The 20,512-nt window shown below is 52.1% G+C and overlaps 2 protein-coding genes across 5 annotated transcripts in view; one reads left to right on the forward strand and one right to left on the reverse strand.

Annotated features, from left to right (window-relative positions):
- The window catches only part of ACAD9 (acyl-CoA dehydrogenase family member 9), a 61,565-nt gene extending 41,776 nt beyond the window's left edge, over positions 1–19,789 (forward strand). Inside the window, exons 9-18 of one of the 4 annotated variants that reach the window (XM_089919802.1) lie at positions 11,357–11,432; positions 12,853–12,923; positions 13,176–13,295; positions 13,879–14,007; positions 15,710–15,789; positions 16,383–16,509; positions 16,702–16,779; positions 17,278–17,406; positions 18,007–18,079; positions 18,169–18,415. In XM_089919802.1, the coding sequence (XP_089775928.1) occupies positions 11,357–11,432; positions 12,853–12,923; positions 13,176–13,295; positions 13,879–14,007; positions 15,710–15,789; positions 16,383–16,509; positions 16,702–16,779; positions 17,278–17,406; positions 18,007–18,079; positions 18,169–18,383 (1,098 nt within the window). In that variant the 3' untranslated portion in view covers positions 18,384–18,415. Of the gene's footprint in view, positions 1–11,356; positions 11,433–12,852; positions 12,924–13,175; positions 13,296–13,878; positions 14,008–15,709; positions 15,790–16,382; positions 16,510–16,701; positions 16,780–17,277; positions 17,407–18,006; positions 18,080–18,168; positions 18,418–18,442 lie in introns of those variants that run through there. The other 3 variants (XM_089919800.1, XM_022562599.3, XM_089919801.1) reach the window with 3 other exon arrangements.
- The window catches only part of CFAP92 (cilia and flagella associated protein 92 (putative)), a 66,270-nt gene continuing 62,785 nt past the window's right edge, over positions 17,028–20,512 (reverse strand). The window contains 3 exon segments of the mRNA XM_089919803.1: positions 17,028–17,628; positions 17,630–17,674; positions 20,198–20,377. Of these exon segments, the coding sequence (XP_089775929.1) occupies positions 17,467–17,628; positions 17,630–17,674; positions 20,198–20,377 (387 nt within the window). The 3' untranslated portion in view covers positions 17,028–17,466.

Genomic DNA, 20,512 nt, shown 5'->3' on the forward strand with positions numbered 1-20,512 from the left:
AGGTAATTCACATGACAAAATTTACCATTTTCAAATGAATGCTTTGTTGGTTTTTAGTATATTCACTGTGCTTGTGCAACCATCTCCATGGTCTAATTCTAGAACATTGCCATCACCCCAGCAAGACACCCCACACTTTCTCATGTCCCTCTCCCAGAGCTCGGCCGTCGCTGTTTCACTTTCTGCTTCTGTGGATCTGCCTGTTTTGTTTGTTTATAAATGTATTTTATTTTTGTTTTTGGCTGCATTGCGTCTTTGTTGCTGTGTGCGGGCTTTCTCTAGTTGCGGTGAGCCGGGGCTACTCTTCGTTGTGGTGCGAGGGCTTCTCATTGCGGTGGCTTCTCGTTGCGGAGCACAGGCTCTAGGCATGCGGGTTTCAGTAGTTGTGGCACGTGGGTTCAGTAGTTGTGGCTCGTGGGCTCTAGAGCACAGGTTCAGTAATTGTGGCGCATAGGCTTCGTTGCTCCACAGCATGTGGGATCTTCCCAGACCAAGGCTTGAACCTGTGTCCCCTGCATTGACAGGCGGATTTTTTTTTTCTTTCTTTTTTTGCGGTACGCGGGTCTCTCACTGTTGTGGGCTCTCCCGTTGCGGAGCACAGGCTCCGGACGCGCAGGCTCAGCGGCCGTGGCTCACGGGCCCAGCCACTCTGCGGCATGTGGGATCTTCTTGGACCGGGGCACGAACCCGTGTCCCCTGCATCGGCAGGCAGACTCTCAACCACTGCACCACCAGGGAAGCCCCATCTTCCTATTTTGAGTGTTTCATTTAGATGGAATCCATGTGTGGTCCTTCCTGTATGGCTTCTTTCACGCTGCATGATGTTTTCAAGGTTTATCCAAGTCTGGCAGCTGTCACTCCTTCTTATAGCTGAGTAACGTTCCATCGTGGGCATGGACCACGTTTTGTCCATCTGTCATCAGCTGATGGACTTTTGGGTTGTTTCAGTTTTTGGCCATTTGAATAATGCTGCTGTGAACCCTCATGTGCACGTTTTTGTGTGAATGCTGTTTTCCATTCTGTTGGGCGCACACCTGGAAGAAATGGAGGGTCAAAGGGTGACTCTATGTTTAGCTTTTTGAGGAACCGCCAAACTCTTTTCCACAACAGCTGCACTGTCTCACATTCGCAGCAGCAGTGCCTTAGGGTTCCAGTTGCTCCACATCCTTGCCAGTATGTGTGATCGTCCATTTTTAAAATTACAGCCATCCTCGTGGGCGTGAAGTGTATCTCGCTGTGGTTTCATTTGCATTTCCCTGATGATTAGTCGTGTTGAGCATCTTTTTATGCGCTTATTGGCTCTTTATCCCCTTTGTTTATTTTATTTTATTGGGTTGGCCAAAAAGTTCGTTCGATGTTTTCCATAAGATGGCTCTAGTAGCATTTAGTTGTCTTTAATTTCATTCGAAACAATTTTGCTAGATTGTATTTTGACAGCTGTCATATCAGCATGCATTTAAAAAAAAAACATCAAAATTGGTGAATTTTTGTGTAGCCATTTTAATATTGAAGGTGGAAGGAAAAAAAGCAACATTTTGGGCATATTATGCTTCATTATTTCAGGAAATGTAAAAACGCAACTGAAACGCAAAAAAATATTTGTGCAGTGTATGGAGAAGGTGGTGTGACCGATCGAACATGTCAAAAGTGTTTTGTGAAGTTTGTGCTGGAGATTTCTTGCTGGACGATGCTCCACGGTCGGGTAGACCAGTTGAAGTTGATAGATATCAATCGAGACATTAATTGAGAACAATCAACGTTATACCATGAGAGAGCTAGCCGACATACTCAAAATATCCAGATCAAATGTTGAAGATCATTTGCACCAGCTTGGTTATCTTAATCACTTTGATGTTTGGGGTCCATGTAAGTTAAGTGAAAAAAATCTTCTTGACCATATTTCCACATGGATTCTCTACTGGAATGTAATGAAAACATTCCATTTTCAAAACAAATTGTGACCGGCAATGAAAAGTGGATACTGTACAATAATGTGGAATGGAAGAGATTGTGGGGCAAGCAAAATGGACCACCACCAACCACACCAAAGGCTGGTCTTCATCCAAAGAAGGTGATGTTGTATATATTGGTGGGATTGGAAGGGAGTCCTCTATTATGAGCTCCTTCCGGAAAACCAAACGATTAAATCCAACAAGTACTGTTCCCAGTGAGACCAACTGAAAGCAGCACTTGAAGAAAAGCATCCAGAATTAATCAACAGAAAATGTATAATCTTCCATCAGAATAACGGAAGACCGCATGTTTCTTTGATGACCGGGCAAAAACTGTTACAGCTTGGCTGGGAAGTTCTGATTCATCCACCGTATTCACCAGGCTTCAGATTTCCATTTATTTTGGTTTTTAACAAAATTCTCTTAATGGGAAAAATTTCAATTCCCTGGAATACTGTAAAAGGTACCTGGAACAATTCTTTGCTCAAAAAGATAAAAAGTTTTGCGAAGATGGAATTATGAAGTTGCCTGAAAAATGGCGGAGGTAGTGGAACAAAACTGTGAATATGTTGTTCAATAAAGCTCTTGATGAAAATGAAAAAGGTGTCTTTTATTTTTACTTAAAAACTGAAGTCAGTTTTTGGCCAACCCAATATTTTATTGAAGTATAGTTAATTTACAGTGTTGTGCCATTGTCTGCTGTACAGCAAAGTAACTGTTACACACATACAGACCTTTTTTTTTTTAAATACTCTTTTTCATTATGGTTTGTCACAGAATACTGAATATAGTTCCCTGTGCTATACAGTAAGACCTTGTTATTTATCCATTCTGTATATAATAGTTTACATTTGCTAGTCCCACACTCCCAATCCCCTTCTCCACCTCCCCTCTCCCCCTTGGCAACCGCAAGTCTGTTCTCTGTGTCTGTGAGTCTGTTTCCGTTTTGTAGATACGTTCATTTGTGCCATATTTTAGATTACACATATAAGTGATATCAGATGGTATTTGTCTTTCTCTTTCTGACTGACTTCAGATAATAAGTCTTTCTGACTTACTTTATGATAATCTCTAGTTGCACCCATGTTGCTGCAAATGGCATTATTTCATCCTTTTTTATAGCTGAGTAATATTCCGTTGTATATATGTACCACATCTTCTTTATCCATTCATCTGTCAGTGGACATTAAGGTTGTTTCCATGGGCTGTTTATCTCCTTTGAAGAAATATTTTTCCAAATCTATGCCCGTCTTTAAATTGGGCTATTTGTCTTTATATTGCTGCTCTGCCCTAATTTACTGGGTGGCCTGGGTAAGTGTCTTCACAGTGGGAAGCTGCCCCCACCTTGGCTGTGGACAGGGATCAAAGCAGGACCTCCCTGGCCTCCTGAGCATTACAAGGATCACCCAAGGACCGTCAGCCAGGGCTCCAGCCACTGCTGCCCGGGAAGTGTGGAGCAGAGGGTACGGGAGGTGGAGGGCACACGATGGGCGTCTGTGTGCAGATGTCACACACAGATGAGGGAACACGTGAGTCCCCTGAAGCCCGTCCCTGGGGAGTTGCCATCCACTGTTCACACTTTTTTGTTTACCTATTTTATTATTATGTTTTTGAATTTTATTTTTTTATATACCAGGTCCTTATTAGTTACCCTTTTTAGTAGCATATATTAGGATATGTGTCAATCCCAATCTCCCAGTTCATCACACCACCACCTCCCACCCCCTGGCGCTTTCCCTGGTGTCTATACGTTTGTTCTCTACATCTGTGTCTCAATTACTGTCCTGCAAACCAGTTCATCTGTACCGTTTTTCTAGGTTCCATATATATGTGTTAATACACGATATTTCTTTTTCTCTTTCTGACTTACTTCACTCTGTATGACAGTCTCTGGATCCGTCCACATCTCTACAAATGACCCAGTTTCATTCCTTTTTATGGCTGAGTAATATTCCATGGTATATATGTACCACATCTTCTTTATCCATTCGTCTTTTGACGGGCATTTAGGTTGCTTCCATGTCCTGGCTATTGTAAATAGTGCTGCAGTGAATATTGGGGTGCATGTGTCTTTTTGAATTATGGTTTTCTCTGGGTGTATGCCCAGTAGTGGGATTGCTGGGTCGTATGATAATTCTATATTTAGTTTTTTAAGGAACCTCCATACTGTTCTCCATAGTGGCTGTATCAATTTACATTCCCACCAACAGTGCAAGAGGGTTCCCTTTTCTCCACACTCTCGCCAGCATTTGTTGTTTGTAGATTTTCTGATGGTGCCCATTCTAACTAGTGTGAGGTGATACCTCATTGTAGTTTTGGTTTGCATTTCTCTAATAATTAGTGATGTTGAGCAGCTTTTCATATGTTTCTTGGCCATCTGTATCTCTTCTTCGGAGAAATGTCTATTTAGGTCTTCTGCCCACTTTTGGATTGGGTTGTTTTTTTAATATTGAGCTGAATGAGCTGTTTATATATTTTGGAGATTAATCCTTTGTCCGTTGATTCGTTTGCAAATATTTTCTCCCATTCTGAGGGTTGTCTTTTCGTCTTGTTTGTAGTTTGCTTTGCTTTGCAAAAGCTTTGAATTTTCATTAGGTCCCATTTGTTTGTTTTTGTTTTTATTTCCATTACTCTAGGAGGTGGATCAAAAAAGATATTGCTGTGATTTACGTCAGCGTGTTCTTCCTGTGTTTTCCTCTAAGAGTTTTATAGTGTCTGGTCTTACATTTAGGTCTCTAATCCATTTTGAGTTTATTTTTGTGTATGGTGTTAGGGAGTGTTCTAATTTCATTCTTCTACATGGAGCTGTCCAGTTTTCCCAGCACCACTTGTTGAAGAGACTGTCTTTTCTCCATTGTATATCCTTGCCTCCTTTGTCATAGATTAGTTGACCATAGGTGTGTGGGTTTATCTCTGGGCTTTCTATCCTGTTCCATTGATCTATATTTCTGTTTTTGTGCCAGTACCATACTGTCTTGATTACTGTTGCTTTGTAGTATAGTCTGAAGTCAGGGAGTCTCATTCTTCCAGCTCCATTTTTTTCCCTCAAGACTGCTTTGGCTCTTCAGGGTCTTTTGTGTCTCCATACAAACGTTAAGATTTTTTTTTGTTCTAGTTCTGTAAAAAATGCCACTGGTAATTTGATAGGGATTGCATTGAATCTGTAGATTGCTTTAAGTAGTATAGTCATTTTCACAATATTGATTCTTCCAATCCAAGAACACTGTATATCTCTCTGTTTGTATCATCTTTAATTTCTTTCATCAGTGTCTTATAGTTTTCTGCATACAGGTCTTTTCTCTCTGTAGGTAGGTTTATTCCTAGGTATTTTATTCTTTTTGTTGCAATGGTAAATGGGAGTGTTCCTTAATTTCTCTTTCAGATTTTTCATCATTAGTGTATAGGAATGCAAGAGATTTCTGTGCATTAATTTTGTATCCTGCAACTTTACCAAATTCATTGATTAGCTCTAGTAGTTTTCTGGTGGCATCTTTAGGATTCTGTATGTATAGTATCATGTCATCTGCAAACAGTGACAGTTTTACTTCTTCCTTTCCAATTTGTATTCCTTTTATTTCTTTTTCTTCTCTGATTGCCATGGCTAGGACTTCCAAAGCTATGTTGAATAATAGTGGTGAGAGTGGACATCCTTGTCTTGTTCCTGATCTTAGAGGAAATGCTTTCAGTTTTTCACCGTGGAGAATGATGTTTGCTGTGGGTTTATTGTATACGGCCTTTATTATGTTGATGTAGGTTCCCTCTATGACCACTTTCTGGAGAGTTTTTATCATAAATGGGTGTCGGACTTTGTCAAAAGCTTTTTCTGCATCTGTTGAGATGATCGTATGGTTTTTCTTTTTCAGTTTGTTAATATGGTGTATCACATTGATTGATTTGCCTATATTGAAGAATCTTTGCATGCCTGGGATAAATCCCACTTGATCGTGGTGTATGATCCTTTTAATGTGTTGTTGGATTCTGTTTGCTAGTGTTTTGTTGAGGATTTTTGCATCTGTATTCATCAGTGATACTGGACTGTTCTTTTCTTTTTTTGTAGTATCTTTGTCTGGTTTTGGTATCAGGGTGGCCTCATAGAATGAGTTTGGGAGTGTTCCTTCCCCTGAAAATTTCTGAAGAGTTTCAGAAGGTTGGGTGTTAGCTCTTGTCTAAATGTTTGATAGAATTCACCTCTGATGCCATCTGGTTCTGGATTTTTGTTTTTTGGAAGATTTTTAATCACAGTTTCAATTTCATTACTTGTGATTGGTCTGTTCATATTTTCTATTTCTTTCTGGTTCAGTCTTGGAAGGTTATACCTTTCTAAGAGTTAGTCCATTTCCTCCAGGTTGTCCATTTTATTGGCATAGAGTTGCTTGTAGTAGGCTCTTAGGATGCTTTGTATTTCTGCAGTGCCTGTTGAAACTTCTCCTTTTTCATTTCTCATTTTGATTTGAGTCCTCTCCCTCTTTTTCTTGATGAGTCTGGCTAAAGGTTTATCAGTTTTGTTTATCTTCTCAAAGAACCAGCTGTTACTTTTATTAATCTTTGCAATTGTTTTCTTTGTTTCTATTTCATTTATTTCTGCTCTGAGCTTGATGATTTCTTTCCTTCTACTAACTTTGGGTTTTGTTTGTTCTTCTTTCTCTAGTTCCTTTAGGTGTAAGGTTAGATTGTTTATTTGAGATGTTTGTTGTTTCTTGAGGTAGGATTTTATTGCTATAAACTTCCCTCTTAGAACTGCTTTTGCTGCATCCCATAGGTTTTGGATTGTCGTGTTTTCATTGTCAGTTGTCTCTAGGTCTTTTTTTTTTTTTTTTTTTTTGCGGTACGCGGGCCTCTCACTGTTGTGGCCTTTCCCGTTGCGGAGCACAGGCTCCGGCCACGCAGGCTCAGCGGCCATGGCTCACGGGCCCAACCGCTCCGCAGCATGTGGGATCTTCCCGGACCGGGGCACAAACCCGCGTCCCCTGCGTCGGCAGGTGGACTCTCAACCACTGCGCCACCAGGGAAGCCCTCTAGGTATTTTTGATTTCCTCTTTGATTTCTTCAGTGATCTCTTGGTTATTTAGTAACATATTGTTTAGCCTCCATGTGTTTGTGTGTTTTACGTTTTTCTTCGTGTAATTTATTTCTAATGTCATAGCGTTGAGAACAAGCATAGAGAACATGCTTGATATGATTTCAGTTTTCTTAAATTTACTGAGGCTTGATCTGTGACCCAAGATGTGATCGATCCTGGAGAATGTTCTGTGTGCACTGGAGAAGAAAGTGTAATCTGCCGTTTTTGAACGGAATGTCCTATAAATACCAGTTAAATCTCTGTGGTCTGTTGTGTCACTTAAAGCTTGTGTTTCCGTATTTTCTGTCTGGATGATCCGTCCACTGGTGTAAGTGAGGTGTTCAAGTCCCCCACTATGGTGTTACTGTCGATTTCCTCTTTTATAGTTGTTAGCAGTTGCCTTATGTATTGAGGTGCTCCTATGTTGGGTGCATATATATTTACAACTGTTGTATCTTCTTCTTGGATTGATCCCTTGATCATTATATAGTGTCCTTCCTTGTCTCTTCTAACATTCTTTATTCTAAAGTCTATTTTATCTGATACAAGTATTGCTACTCCAGCTTTCTTTTGATTTCCATTTGCATGGAATATCCTTTTCCATCCCCTCACTTTCAGTCTGTATGTGTCCCTAGGTCTGAAGTGGGTCTCTTGTAGACAGCATCTATATGGGTCTTGTTTTTGTATCCATTCAGCGAGCCTGTGTCTTTTGGTTGGAGCGTTTAATCCGTTCACGTTTAAGGTAATTATTGATATGTATGTTCCCATTACCATTTTCTTAATTGTTATGGCTTTTTGGGTTTTTTTTTTATCGCAGTGTGCGGGCCTCTCACTGTCGCAGCCTCTCCCGTTGTGGAGCGCAGGCTTCAGATGCACAGGCTCAGTAATTGTGGCTCCCGGGCCTAACCGCTCCGCGGCATGTGGGATCCTCCTGGACCGGGGCACGAACCCGTGTCCCCCACATTGGCAGGCGGATTCTTAACCACTGCGGCACCAGGGAAGCCCTGGGTTTGTTTTTGTAGGTCCTTTTCTTCTCTTGTGTTTCCCACTTAGAGAAGTTCCTTTAGCATTTGTTGTAGAGCTGGTTCGGTGGTGCTGAATTCTCTGAGCTTTGCTTGTCTGTAAAGCTTTAGATTTCTCCCTCGAATCTGAATGAGATCCTTGCTGGGTAGAGTAATCTTGTTGTAGGTTCTTCCCTTTCATCACTTTAAATATGTCATGCCCACTCCCTTCTGGCTTGTACAGTTTCTGCTGAGAAATCAGCTGTTAACCTTATGGGAGTTCCCTTGTATGTTATTTGTCATTTTTCCCTTGCTGCTTTCAGTAATCTTTCTTTGTCTTTAATTTTTGCCAATTTGATTACTGTGTGTCTCGGCATGTTTCTCCTTGGGTTTATCTTGTATGCAACTCTCTGAGCTTCCTGGACTTGGGTGCCTATTTCCTGTCCCATGTTAGGGAAGTTTTCGACTATAATGTCTTCAGATATTTTCTCGGGTCCTTTCTTTCTCTCTTCTTCTTCTGGGACCCCTAGAATGTGAATGTTGTTGCGTTTAATGTTGTCCCAGAGGTCTCTTAGGCTGTCTTCATTTCTTTTCATCCTTTTTTCTTTATTCTGTTCCTCAGCAATCAGTTCCACCATTCTGTCTTCCAGGTCACTTATCCGTTCTTCTGCCTCACTTATTCTGCTATTGATTCCTTCTAGTATAGTTTTCATTTCAGTTTTTGTATTGTTCATCTCTGTTTGTTTGTTCTTTAATGCTTCTAGGTCTTTGTTCAACATTTCTTGCATCTTCCCGATCTCTGCCTCCATTCTTTTTCCGAGGTCCTGGATCATCTTCACTATCATGATTCTGAATTCTTTTTCTGGAAGGTTGCCTATCTCCACTTCATTTAGTTGTTTTTCTGGGGTTTTATCTTGTTCCTTCATCTGGTACATAGCCCGCTGCCTTTTCATCTTGTCTGTCTTTCTGTGAATGTGGTTTTTGTTCCACAGGCTACAGGATTGCAGTTCTTCTTGCTTCTGCTGTCTCCACTGTTCACACTTTTGGTGCTTGTCTTTCTAGACCTTTTTAAATAGTTTACATCACTGAAATATTTCTGCATGTGTGTGTGTGTGTAAGAGGTGATAGCTGGTATTTTTCACTTATCAACAAGCCCCCATAGTCTTTTCATGCTAGGGAATTTGATTTGCTGAGGTTCAGAACCACACAGCATTTCCTCATGTGGTGACGCCACGTTCACTGTCCCTGGGTCTCCAGGATCGAGCATTTAGCGCAGTTTCCCTTCTTCCCCACTCGGGACTGCACTGCATGGCATGTATCCTTATACATAACTTGCACACTTCTCTCATCACCTCCTGAGTTTAAATACCAGTCAAGTTTCTGGGTCAGAGGACGTGGTCATTTTTAAGTTCTTGGTCCATGTTGCCATGTTGCCTGCTGGACGGTTGGACTGTGTGTAAGGTCTTTTCCCAGTCCTTTCCAACTCTGCATTAAAAATTTTTTTCCATTGTGTTATGTGAGAAGTGATGGTTTTAGTATACAAAAGAAAAACAGATTTCTAAAGCCCTATCTTGTGATGAGTGGGATTGCCTGCCAGTCAGCCTCAGCACTGAAAAGCGCGACACGCTAGGGTGATCCCAGCGATGGCGGGTAGGATGACCACAGGCCTGGGGAATGCCGATGCCACGTGCGGTCAAGTAGGAGGTTCATCGGGGCGCAGAGGCGGTCAGCGACGGGGGCTGCGGGGACGGCCGTGTCTCGTACCTGGAGTGTAGTTGTGGGAGGGGACTGCTCTGCGGTAGGAAGGTGACCACACAGCAGGATCAGGCCTGGGTGGGAGGGAACGCCTAGGCTCACGAGCCCTTTCAGGTAAGGCTGAGCCGGCCAGGCCTTCCATCCTCCTGGGGACTGGGGCCTGGTGTCCAGTCCTCTCCTCCTCTTGTTCTTGTTGTAAGTGAAGCTGAGAATCAACCACGAAGGGGCTGTGACGTTAAGTTTGTTCATGCAACTGTGAGGTGGCCTTTAAGAACCAGTCTGGGAGAAGGGACCAAGGGTGGGGGTTCAGTTCCTGCTTGCAGTCCTGGCAGGTCAAGCAGGACCGGTGTCCCCCCTCCTCGTCCCCCCTCCATGTCCTGAGACACAGGGAGTCTGACATTACAGGTCACAGGCCCGAGTGGAGGCACAACAGGTCACACTGCACTGTGGCCTCGCCGAGCCCCAGCTTCTGGCCGTGCCCACCGAGTTGCCCACCCGCCTCGGACTCGCCTGTCAGGACCAGTGCTGCCTGTCCAGTGGCTGGAGCAGGTGTTTCCAGTCTCCCCAGCCCCACAGGATCTGTTTTGAGAGTCCCCATTCAGGTTATTTGGCAAGTAGTCATAAATTCAAACTCAGAGGCACATTTGGTTAATCCCAGTCACGCAGGCGAGCAGTCGGTACAAGCAGTGCCACGTGTGAAGCTGAGTCCCAGGCTGCTTGCTGCCCCCAGACCCCAGCCCTGCCTTGAGGCCTCCTCCTCGGGCCTCACAGGCTTGAGCAGAGGTGGGCAGGTGACAGCGTCCTCTAGGAGCCTGGTGCTGGTGGCCACACGTCCACCGTGTGCCTGGGATGCCCCTCCTCGCCTGCTGCCTGGGTGGCTATGGTCTCTAGGTCCCTTTAGGTCTGTAAGGGGGTGCCTCCCCAAACCCGGGTAGTCTGGTACTTGGGAAGCAGTGTGTGTGCTTGCCATTGGCTTTAGGGAGAAAGTTGGGTTTGGAAGAGAGGCGTGAGGCTGACAAAACTCCTTAGCTAGGGTCATTACTGTAGGCACTGTGGGGGGAGGAGCGCGTCACGTTTGTGAAAGGGACTGGCTCAGTGCAGGGTGCACGGGCCTGCATGTCAGGCAGCTGCGTGCTCTGTGACTGGCTTACCACTTGGAACCTCTGGCTCTTCATCTGTGAAAGGAGGACCCTGACGCTGAAGCGTTGCTGGGAAAGTGAGGAGTTGGCAGTGGGTACCCAGCCAGTCTTAGTTTCTGCTCTCTTCCCCTGAGGCTGAGGGAAGTGGCCACTTACTTTGGAATAAGTGTGTCCCATTTCTTTGTTTTGCGGGGGGGGCGGTGTGTGCCTTCAGGGATGTTTGTGAGAGCATCTCAGTGACAGATTGCCTGGTTCTGAGGCATTGGGACTGTGTTCCCTCCCGGCCCAGGGAGGGTTGGCAGGGTGACTAACTCCATCTGGATGCTGCCTGTTGTCTTCAAGAAAGCTTTTGGTAAAACCAGATGAGCACTGTTGCGGTCTGTCCCCTTCAGCCCTCTAGGCCCTCAGCTTTCCCAGCTGGACCCGCGCTGAGCCCTCCTCTCTCTGCAGGTGGCCATGAACATCCTCAACAGCGGGCGGTTCAGCATGGGCAGTGCCGTGGCTGGGATGCTCAAGAAACTGATCGGTACGTAAGTCAGGGACAGCAGCCCTTTGCGGCAGCTTGCCCCTGGTGCCCCTGCCTGCTTGGCCCAGGGGCTCTGCCACGTCCCTGGGCGGGCGGGCCAGCGCTGAGCCAGGCCGCTGACAGCCAGTCCTGTCCAAATCTAGGATCAGGGCTTCGATTTAGACTGAAGGGTGCACTGAGGCTGCCCCTGAAGGGCTAGTGTTGAGGTTTCAACACGCACAGGATGGGGGAGGCGGGGGGCCTTCTGGTGGAGGTAGAGAGGGGTGGCTGCTCTGCCCGCTGAGTGAACACCTGAATGTGAGCTGGACACCGAAAAGCCTGAGCGCTGGTTCTCTGTGGATGACTCTGCACAGTGGGTGAGCCGCGGGGTCAGGTTGGGGACCTTGGTCCCTCAGCCTTTGGATTGTCCCTTTCCTCTTTTATGGTCACTGAACCCTAGACTTCCCTTTGCCAGTGAAGTTAAAACAGCCTGATAGGGGTTTTGGGGGACACGGAACGTCACTGCCATCTTTGCTTTGTGTGAGGGACCACAGGGACACGCAGGGCCCTGGCTGTGGTGCGGGCGTACCCGGGGCCAGCTCCCCACTGGGTGCTCAGGAAGCTGCTCAGAGTTCAGGGCAGAGTTCGTTTATAGACAAAGGGACGGACGCTCAGAGCGGGGGAGTGATTTGCCCGAGATCACACTCCCCGATCAGACTGTGAGCTCAGGGCTTGTCTCCCTCTGCAAAGCTTCCCCCAAGGCCCTGAGCCCATCTGGACTGTGCTTCCTTGTCTGGAAAACTCCTCAATGCAAGGGCTTCGCTCTCATGGTCAGTCTGTCCCCAAAAGGATGTAGAGCCCCTGAGATCGCAAGGCCCAGAAATGGGGCAATGTGGGAGCCTGTCCACCCTGCGTGTCTACCCTGCGAGCCCGCTGTGAGAGTGGGTTACGCGTGAATGTCCGTGGGGAGTGTTGGGAGAGCGCTGGCTGCAGGGAGGGGGTCCGCTGTGGTCACAGGGCTGGCGCGGAAGCCACGGGCCACCCTCCTGCTGCCAGATGGACACATGTGCCGGGTGTGAGCCTGCTTCTCTGTGCAGGGCGTCCCGTGGCCTTTGCTGTGTCTCTGAGGTCAATAGTGTTGATGAGGGCACGGAGACCACGTGGCCCAGGCTCGGCTGCTAAGAGCGAGAGTTGGGTCCAGACGTGTCTGACTGGCTCCTGATCCTGCTCTGTCCCCCACCCTGGGTGCCACTCAGAGGGGACAGTCACTCCAGAATCCGGAGATGTTGGAAGGCAGGGCTCTCATTTTCAGGGCGTCGGTCTCAGCAGACCCGCTTCTCGTAGATCCTGCCTGAGCGTTTGAAGGGTGGTGACGATAGACTGAGGAAATCGTTTTAAGACAGCCGGAAAATTGTTCTTTGATAACTCTGCTCCTCTTCAGAAATGACCGCCGAGTACGCCTGCACAAGGAAACAGTTCAACAGGAACCTCAGCGAGTTTGGCTTGATTCAGGTATGGAGGGTCAAGCACGGCACGGGCTGACTCTACCTCGTGGGCATTGAAAGTGTGCTTGGGGGTCTGTACTGCCGACTCCTAGGCGGTGATTTGGGGAGAAGATGAGCACGTGGCCCCTTTTACGGGTGCCGGGCCTTGGTGCTCTTGGGCACTGGGCCTAGTCTGAATTACCTTCTCTGCTGCTCGGCAGGTTTGGGTCTCAGTATAGGCAGATTCTTTCTTGATTGTGTATTTTTCTGAACGCTCCAGGAGAAGTTTGCCCTGATGGCTCAGAAGGCTTACGTGATGGAAAGTATGGCCTACCTCACCGCGGGGATGCTGGACCAGCCGGGCTTCCCTGACTGCTCCATCGAGGCCGCCATGGTGAAGGTAACCCCATGCACAGCGTGCCTGCCGTCTTCCTCCTTAGTTTGTCGCTGCTTAGGTATTTGCGAGGTGCCCACCGTGCCAGGCACCCCTGGGATGCAGCCGGGGAGAGCAGAGTAGCGTAGGAGCGGCGGCAGAGGGCAGCGTCCAGCTTACGAGAAGCCATTGTCTCCCAGCAAGCTGCTGGTGATGACAGCAAAAGAAGAGGATGCACACTGTGTATCGCAACTTCCTGCCTTCCTAACAAAGCAGCTGGGCTTCCTTGGGAAGGACTGTGCTGTCCTGAGTCTGTGGTCTTCCTGCATTTTGGTATCAAAACTTCCTTTCATGAACTAGCTGGTTGAGGTAAATAGCACAGAGTTCCCTGTGCTTCTGTCTTGTTTTGGGGAGGGGGGTCAGTTTTTGGCCACCAGTGAGACGTGACAGTCAGGGCTCCTACCTGGGTCGTCTCATCCCAAAGCCCAGTCCTCCGCGTGCAGCCTCCCACCCCGTCCGCAGCCACCTGGCCCCGAGGCAGAGGGTCCTCCTCCTGAAGGGGCTTTGGGGCTGACAGCCCTGTGCTGACCTCGCCCCGGGTCCACGGCAGGTGTTCAGCTCCGAGGCCGCCTGGCAGTGTGTGAGCGAGGCACTCCAGGTCCTCGGGGGCTCAGGCTACATGAGGGACTACCCGTACGAGCGCATCCTGCGCGACAGCCGCATCCTGCTCATCTTCGAGGTGAGTGCGCCGCCCGCCGGGCTCTCGGCCCTGCCCCGCTCTGCTGTGGACCCCAGAGCCTTGTGGTCCTGGCGCCAGGCCGCAGAGCCCGGGCCGGCTGGCGCGTCCTCTCGCTCGACTGCCCGCAGGTCTCCGCCTGGGAGGCCGGGGTGCAGCCTCCAGTGCCCATTCCAGGTGATGAGGCAGCTGGCAGGGTCACCCCAAGGGCACTCCCTGGCGACTCTGATGTTGGGAGTTCAGAGGCTGGGAGCAGGGAGGAAAGGGCATTGGGACCCCAGAGTCGCCTTTGGGGCGCTACTGGTCTGGTCGCGCAGCCTGGCTGAGAGAGGACGACTCCAGAACACCAGTGTGGTGAGGGGCTGGGGTCTCAGGAAGCAGCGCACTTGGCCTTGGGGGCAGAGAGGGCAGGGGAGTGGAGTGTGCCAGGTCCTGACAGGACCTTACCTGCTGGCACCAGGTAAACGGAGGGAGCAGCGGCCGGTCTTGCTCGGCGGGGCTGGGGTATTGGTGGGGCAGGGTGGGCAGGGCAGAGGGGCTGGGCGGGAAGGCCAGAGAGTAGCCAGCCATGGAAGCCTATTTGGATCGTACTGTGAGGGCCGGGAAGCAGTAACAAAGTTTGGAGCAGGGAATGGCTTGCTTGCGTTTGCGACCCTGGAAATGCCCCAAGCCTGCCCAGGGCGTAGGTGGCAGCGGTGCGGCCAGCGGCTGTGGAGGGGGGCCGGCCAGGATTTCAGGCTGGACACAGGTGTGCGGAGACAGACCCTGGGACCAGTGCGAGGCTGGGCGCCTGGGGGGCTCCCCCTCCAGGGGAAAGACCACATTGGCTGCTGGTGTCCCCTGTGTCCTCTCCCTTAGTGGACAGGGCGCGGCCAGCCCAAGGCCCCAGGGACAGGTCCCACCTCGCGACCCTGCTGCCCCAGGCCTGCCTCTCCCAAGGCCCTTCCCCTTGGCCCCGGGCGAGTGCGGTCCTCCGTGGCTGGTGGGGTGGTCAGCACAGGTTCAGGGGCTCTGAGGGGTGCAGGGCCCTCAGCGTGAAGCCAAGACCACCCGGGACGGGCCTGGGTCAGCCTGGAGTTCTCCCTGCTGCCACTTCCGCTCCCATGGAGTCTCCGTCCGTGGCGCGGCCTGGCGGTGTGCCCCAGTCCAGCCCCTGCCTCTCTGACTCTCAGCACCACTGTGCACGACGGGCACAAGCCCCCTGGTCTGTGTCCCCGAGGTCACGTGGCTCACGGTTGGGGGGGGGTGCCCGGGGGTGGCAGCAGGGAAGAGGTAGCCCCCGGGGTATTGGCACCTGGCACTGCGGTGCGGCCAGCTGCTTCCCGAGGAGCCGGGCCTGGACCGAGCTAGTAGTGGGCCCACTAAGGACTTGTGTCCTGGGTACTAGTACCCTTCACTTCCTTTAAGGGGGCTGTTTCTCTGCTTAAAAGAAGTAAAATCAGAAGCTTGGAAAAAGGAATGACTCATGCACAGTTGGTCATGGGATGGGGTAGGTCCCAGAGGGAGGCCGCCGCCACCTGGTCAGCCCCAACTTGTCCCGTGGAAGCAGTAGCCCACGTGTTGCCCTGGCCCCCGGTCACAACCCTGCTCCCAGCTGCTTCTGAAGAGTGAGCGGGATGCAGCAGGGCCTAGCCAGTCACACACGCGGCACTGCTAGGGCTGCCCTGACGTGGGCAGCCTTTGACCTGGATAATGTTGGCCACAGGGAACCAACGAGATTCTCCGAATGTACATCGCCCTGACAGGCTTGCAGCATGCCGGCCGCATCCTGACTGCAAGGGTCAAGTAGGTACCGCGTCCACCGTCTGCCCCTCGGGTCCACCCTGCCCAGCAGAGGCCTGTTCCGGGGCAGACAGAGAAGGGTGCTGCCTCATCCGTAGACCAGGCGTGCAGCCTGGCAGGGCTCAGTTGACTCACAGGCTGGCTGGAGGGAGGGGACAGGGAGGGGCCAGCTGCCTGGGAAGCCGCCAGGGCCCTGCCCTCCTCCCCTGCAGCTCCCGTCTAGAACCGGGGCGAGGAGGGGTGCCAGCTCCAAGGCCAACACAAGACTAGTTTCCTCTCCTGACCCCCATCCTGCGGCCAGGGCAGTGAGTAGTCCCTGCCGGCGCCCAGGCGTGGCTGGCCCGGAGGATTTTTCAGGCTACTCGGGGAGAGAATGACCTGGAAGCAGGTGTGACCCGGGTGTCCCCTCGGGCTGTAGAGGAGACGGCTGCTCCCTGACGAACTGTCAAGGTCCTGGGTTGGCCCCTCTGGCTTTGCATAGTCAGGGAGCTTTTGCCCGGGTTCCCTAGAGCTGCTGGCATGGAGGCGGGGCCGTGTTGCTGGGCAGCAGGAGCCGGCTGCAGGGCCTCAGCTTACAGAGCCTGGGTTCTCTGCAGGCAGCTTAAACAGGGCAATGTGACCACCATCATGGAGACTGTCAGCCAGAGGGTTCGGGACTCCCTGGGCCGAACTGTGGACCTTGGGCTGACAGGGAAGCTCGGAGCCGTGCACCCCAGCATGGAGGTGAGTGGGTCCAGCCAGGGGTATCCCCTTCCCAGAGGGGGCGTGGCAGGGGCACCGGGGAGGACCAGGCAGTCCGAGGGCCACCAGATGCCTTCTCCACCCTGTCACGGTGGAGAACAGCCAAGCCTGGCAGCAGGGCCTGGGCACCACGCGAGTGCGGTGCTGAGCAGAATCCTCCCCCCGGCTCCCCAGGACAGTGCCCACAAGCTCGAGCAGAATGTGCACGACTTCAGCCGCACCGTGGAGACCCTGCTGCTTCGCTTTGGCAAGGTACCTGGGGGCAGCGAAGCGGGCCAGCATCTGTGAGATGACATTTTTGCCAAGCGTGGGGACCAGGCCTAGAAATCTTGGTCACCTTGGAGGGCTGGGGAAGCAGGGCTGGCTGTGGCCCTGGGGACCACTCAGCTAGCTGGGGAGCGTGGGGGGAGCCCCTGCTGGGTGGGCACCTTCTAGGTGACCAGAGGCTCCCTGGAGCCGGGAGGGGCAGCCCCACCTGGACCTTACTCTTAGGACCTGATCTGTGTCTCTTGCATCCAAAGGTGATAATAAGTGCCGGCCGGTGGTCTGAGCCAGGCTTCTGGGACATGATCTTGTCTTGACTCCTGCCCAGATCTGGACAGAGCTAAGGGAAAACCCGAAGGGAAGGCAGTGTTAGCCCTGCTCCCCCAGGGTGTAGAGAGAGGCTCAGAGATGAGCAAAGGTGGGCCTGGGAGAGTGTGTTGGAGTCATGTCCAGGCGGCCAGTCTCCACCCTGCCCTCTGTTCCCAGACCATCGTGGAGGAGCAGTTGGTCTTGAAGCGAGTGGCCAACATCCTCATCAACCTGTACGGGATGACGGCCGTGCTGTCGCGGGCCAGCCGCTCTATCCGCGTGGGGCTCCAGAACCACGACCATGAGGTGGGCCTGCCCCTCCCGCCCGCACAGGAAGCCTCCCTGCAGGGGTCCTCCTGCTGCACTTTAATGAGGCTGGGTAGTGGGGAAGGGAGGGGCTGGGCGCGTCCAGGGCTGTGTCCCGGGGGTCAGGGTGAGCACGGGGTCCATGCCAGCTGACCCAGAAATGGGTGGGGTTGCCAAGTTGTGTCCGTGGCCATAGCTGGTGCCCTCAGCTCCCAGGGGCGGGTCTGTGCTGTTCAGGACACAGGGCCACTGCCCTTCACCTTCCTGCCTGCGGGCGGGGAGGGGAGTGAGTGTCGAATCCGAAACACAGCGCCCTCCCCCCACGTGCCAGCAGGGTGGGTGCCGTCTGAGCACCTGCTGTGCGCACGCCCTCAGTCTTGACGTGCACCGTGGCTGCAGGGATTGAGTCACCCTGGGGACAGGGCTGGTTTGGCTCACGGCTGCCATGGCTTCTGAGCCAGGCCACCTGACCCTGGTCAAGCTGCCCACTTTGGCTGACAGACTGAGTTCTTCGAAGCTCAGAGGTCAGGCTCCAGGCAGGGCGGCCCTAAGGCCCAGCGATCCCAGGGTCCTCAGCAGTCATCCTCTCGGTTCTGGCAGGTTCTGTTGGCCAACATCTTCTGCACGGAAGCTTACTACCAGAATCTCTTCGCTCTGTCTCAACTGGACAAGTGTAAGTGGACGGCTCAGGTTGGGGGAGAGTGGGGGGGGGGTGGGACCTGATGCCAGGTGAGAGCCTCTTGGGGGGACCCCTGTACCCAGCTGACCAGCGGAGGGAGGAGCGCAGGACTCCACGCAGCTCTGAGCACTGGCACCCCACACCCACCGTGCTGACGTGGCTGTCACCGCCTGCAGTGGGGATGACGAAATGGCTTCTCCAGCAGGTGGGGTCGCCAGGGGGCAGCCCAGAATCACTTCCTGGGGACGGGCTGCCACCTTCAGGGCTCCTTCACACCAGAGGGCTGACTTCGTGGTAACAGGAATTGCTGGAACATTTTTTTCCAAAGATCACCTACTCTTCCTCTTTCCCTCCCAGATTCTCCGGAAAATCTTGATGAACTGATCAAGAAAGTGTCCCAGCAGGTCCTAGAGAAGCGAGCCTACGTCTGTGCCCACCCTCTGGACCGGACATCCTGAAACGGGGGGACAGCATCCCTGCTGCTGTCCGCCTGACACACGCCTTCCAGAAGGTAGAGAACTTGCTTTATTAGAAGCTGACCAAGTTCTCTGACGGGCTTTCTCCAGGCCCCCGTGGGCACTGTTGCCTGACACGATCCCGGGCTCTGAGCCGACACGGGGAGAGCGCGGAGCTGCTGAGACTCGCCTGACCGGGAGGCTTCGGGGTGGAAGCTGGCCTGGGGTGGTAGGGCCGGGTCGCCATTTCTGCCAGACCACACGTTCTCCAAGAAACAGCTTGAAAACCGCGCATGTGTCATTCTTTAAGCTAGGAGCCAAAGGAAGAGGACAGTTTGCGTTTCCCCTTCTAGTGTTTGTTTGCTGCACTGGTCACCTGTTTCCTCAGAGCCAGCCTCACAACCTCTTGACCCCGCGCTCCCCCCTGTGGTGGTGGCTTCCAGGGCCCTTTGTCCTCATGTGTGAGAAGAGGGCTCCAGGAGCAGAGGGGCAGGTGCCCGGGCCACGGCGCCGTGCGGGTTTGGTCCTGCGCAGGTGATGTTGCTGCTGCCTGACAGCAGGTGCTGCTCCTAGCTGGTGCTTCTCTGCCCCTTGACAAGGACGAGCAGCATCTTCTGGCGGCACAGACGGGCCTCTACACACCTGCCCTGGTGTGCTCACCTGGCAGGCTTCCCGCTCGGGCGGTTCCCAGTGCTTTGCCCATCACAGGCGTTGCCTTGAGGCGGCCAGGCTTTGGTTCTGGGAGGAGGAGCCGTCATCCACCTGCGGGGATAGGCCTGCTGCCGGCGTTGTGACAGCTCATCTTCCCGATGACACTGCAGCTTCTTTGCTGGCGTAGATGGAGAGGTCATGGCTTCTCACCTGGTGCCAGGAGAGCAGTCTGCAGGGAGCTGTTCTCACCCATGTGACTTCAGGTGTGCACCCTGGGGCTGGGAAGGGCCGGAGCAGCGAGCCTGCTGTCCCTGCACTGGACCACAGCGGTGACCCTGAGCCTGGGACCCTGCCTGCGGCCCCAGAGCCTGGGGCCTCTACTGAAGGGAGGTGGCACAGTCCAGAGGAGGGGAGTAGACCAGTTTCAGCAGCTTGTCAGCACGTCCTCCGGTTTCACGGAGCTGTTACCAGCAGCCCTTAGGAGTCAGGGAAGGAAAGCACTCCACCGTTTATCCAGTCTAGCTTTCTGGGCAAGGGGTCTCTTTCTGGGCAAGGGGTCTGTGGCCAGATCAACTCACCGCTCTTTCTCCCTGAAGATTCTGGTTCTATTAATTCACAGGTTTGGTTCTCTACCTATAAATGATTTCTGGTCCCTCTTCACAAACGGGGGATGAAGAGGACTTGGAGGGGTGGTGTGGCCAGGCCCCCGCCCGCCCCCACGGGTGACAACCGGCTGTGTCTGGGAGCCGGAAGGGCCCAGCAGCGCCCAGAGCCTGCCGAGGCTGGTCATGGGTAACACAGTGTGAAGCCTGAAAGCCCTTAGCCCTACCTTCGAACGCCTCCCTTTCATAGAAACCAAGCCCAGAGCGGTGGCAGGACCTGCCACCCCGTCACACAGCAAGTGAATCCAGCTGGAACCAGCAGTTCCGGCCAGCCTGCGCTCTGAAGCCGGCCCCCCGCCGAATCCTGATTTCCCAGCCCAGGAGTGTGGCTGCTAAAACAGAACAGCTGCCGCCCACAGTTAGTTACCTGTCCTGGGCTTTGGCGCGGGAGGGGCCGGCAGCTCCAAGAACGGCGGTGGCTGTGTGTACACATCAAAGTCCTGGGGGCGCCGGTCCCAGCCCCAGCTCTCTCGGTGCAGCACCGGCTCCAGTATGTTAGCAAACAGTGCTTTCTCCCTCCACTCCTACATTGGGGGGCAGCAGGTCAGGGGGAGGCCCCTGCGGACGCCCACCGGAGACCCACTCCCGCCACCCACCTCTGTGACGGCGCCGAGGGGTGGCAGCCCCAGGTGATGTGTCCTCCCCGTGCTGTGGAGACC

This window comes from Delphinapterus leucas, chromosome 10 (genome assembly GCF_059928025.1).
Source record: "Delphinapterus leucas isolate spDelLeu-1000000601 "Yukka" chromosome 10, BTC_Dleu_Yukka2, whole genome shotgun sequence".
In the NCBI taxonomy this organism is placed as follows: Eukaryota; Metazoa; Chordata; class Mammalia; order Artiodactyla; family Monodontidae; genus Delphinapterus; species Delphinapterus leucas.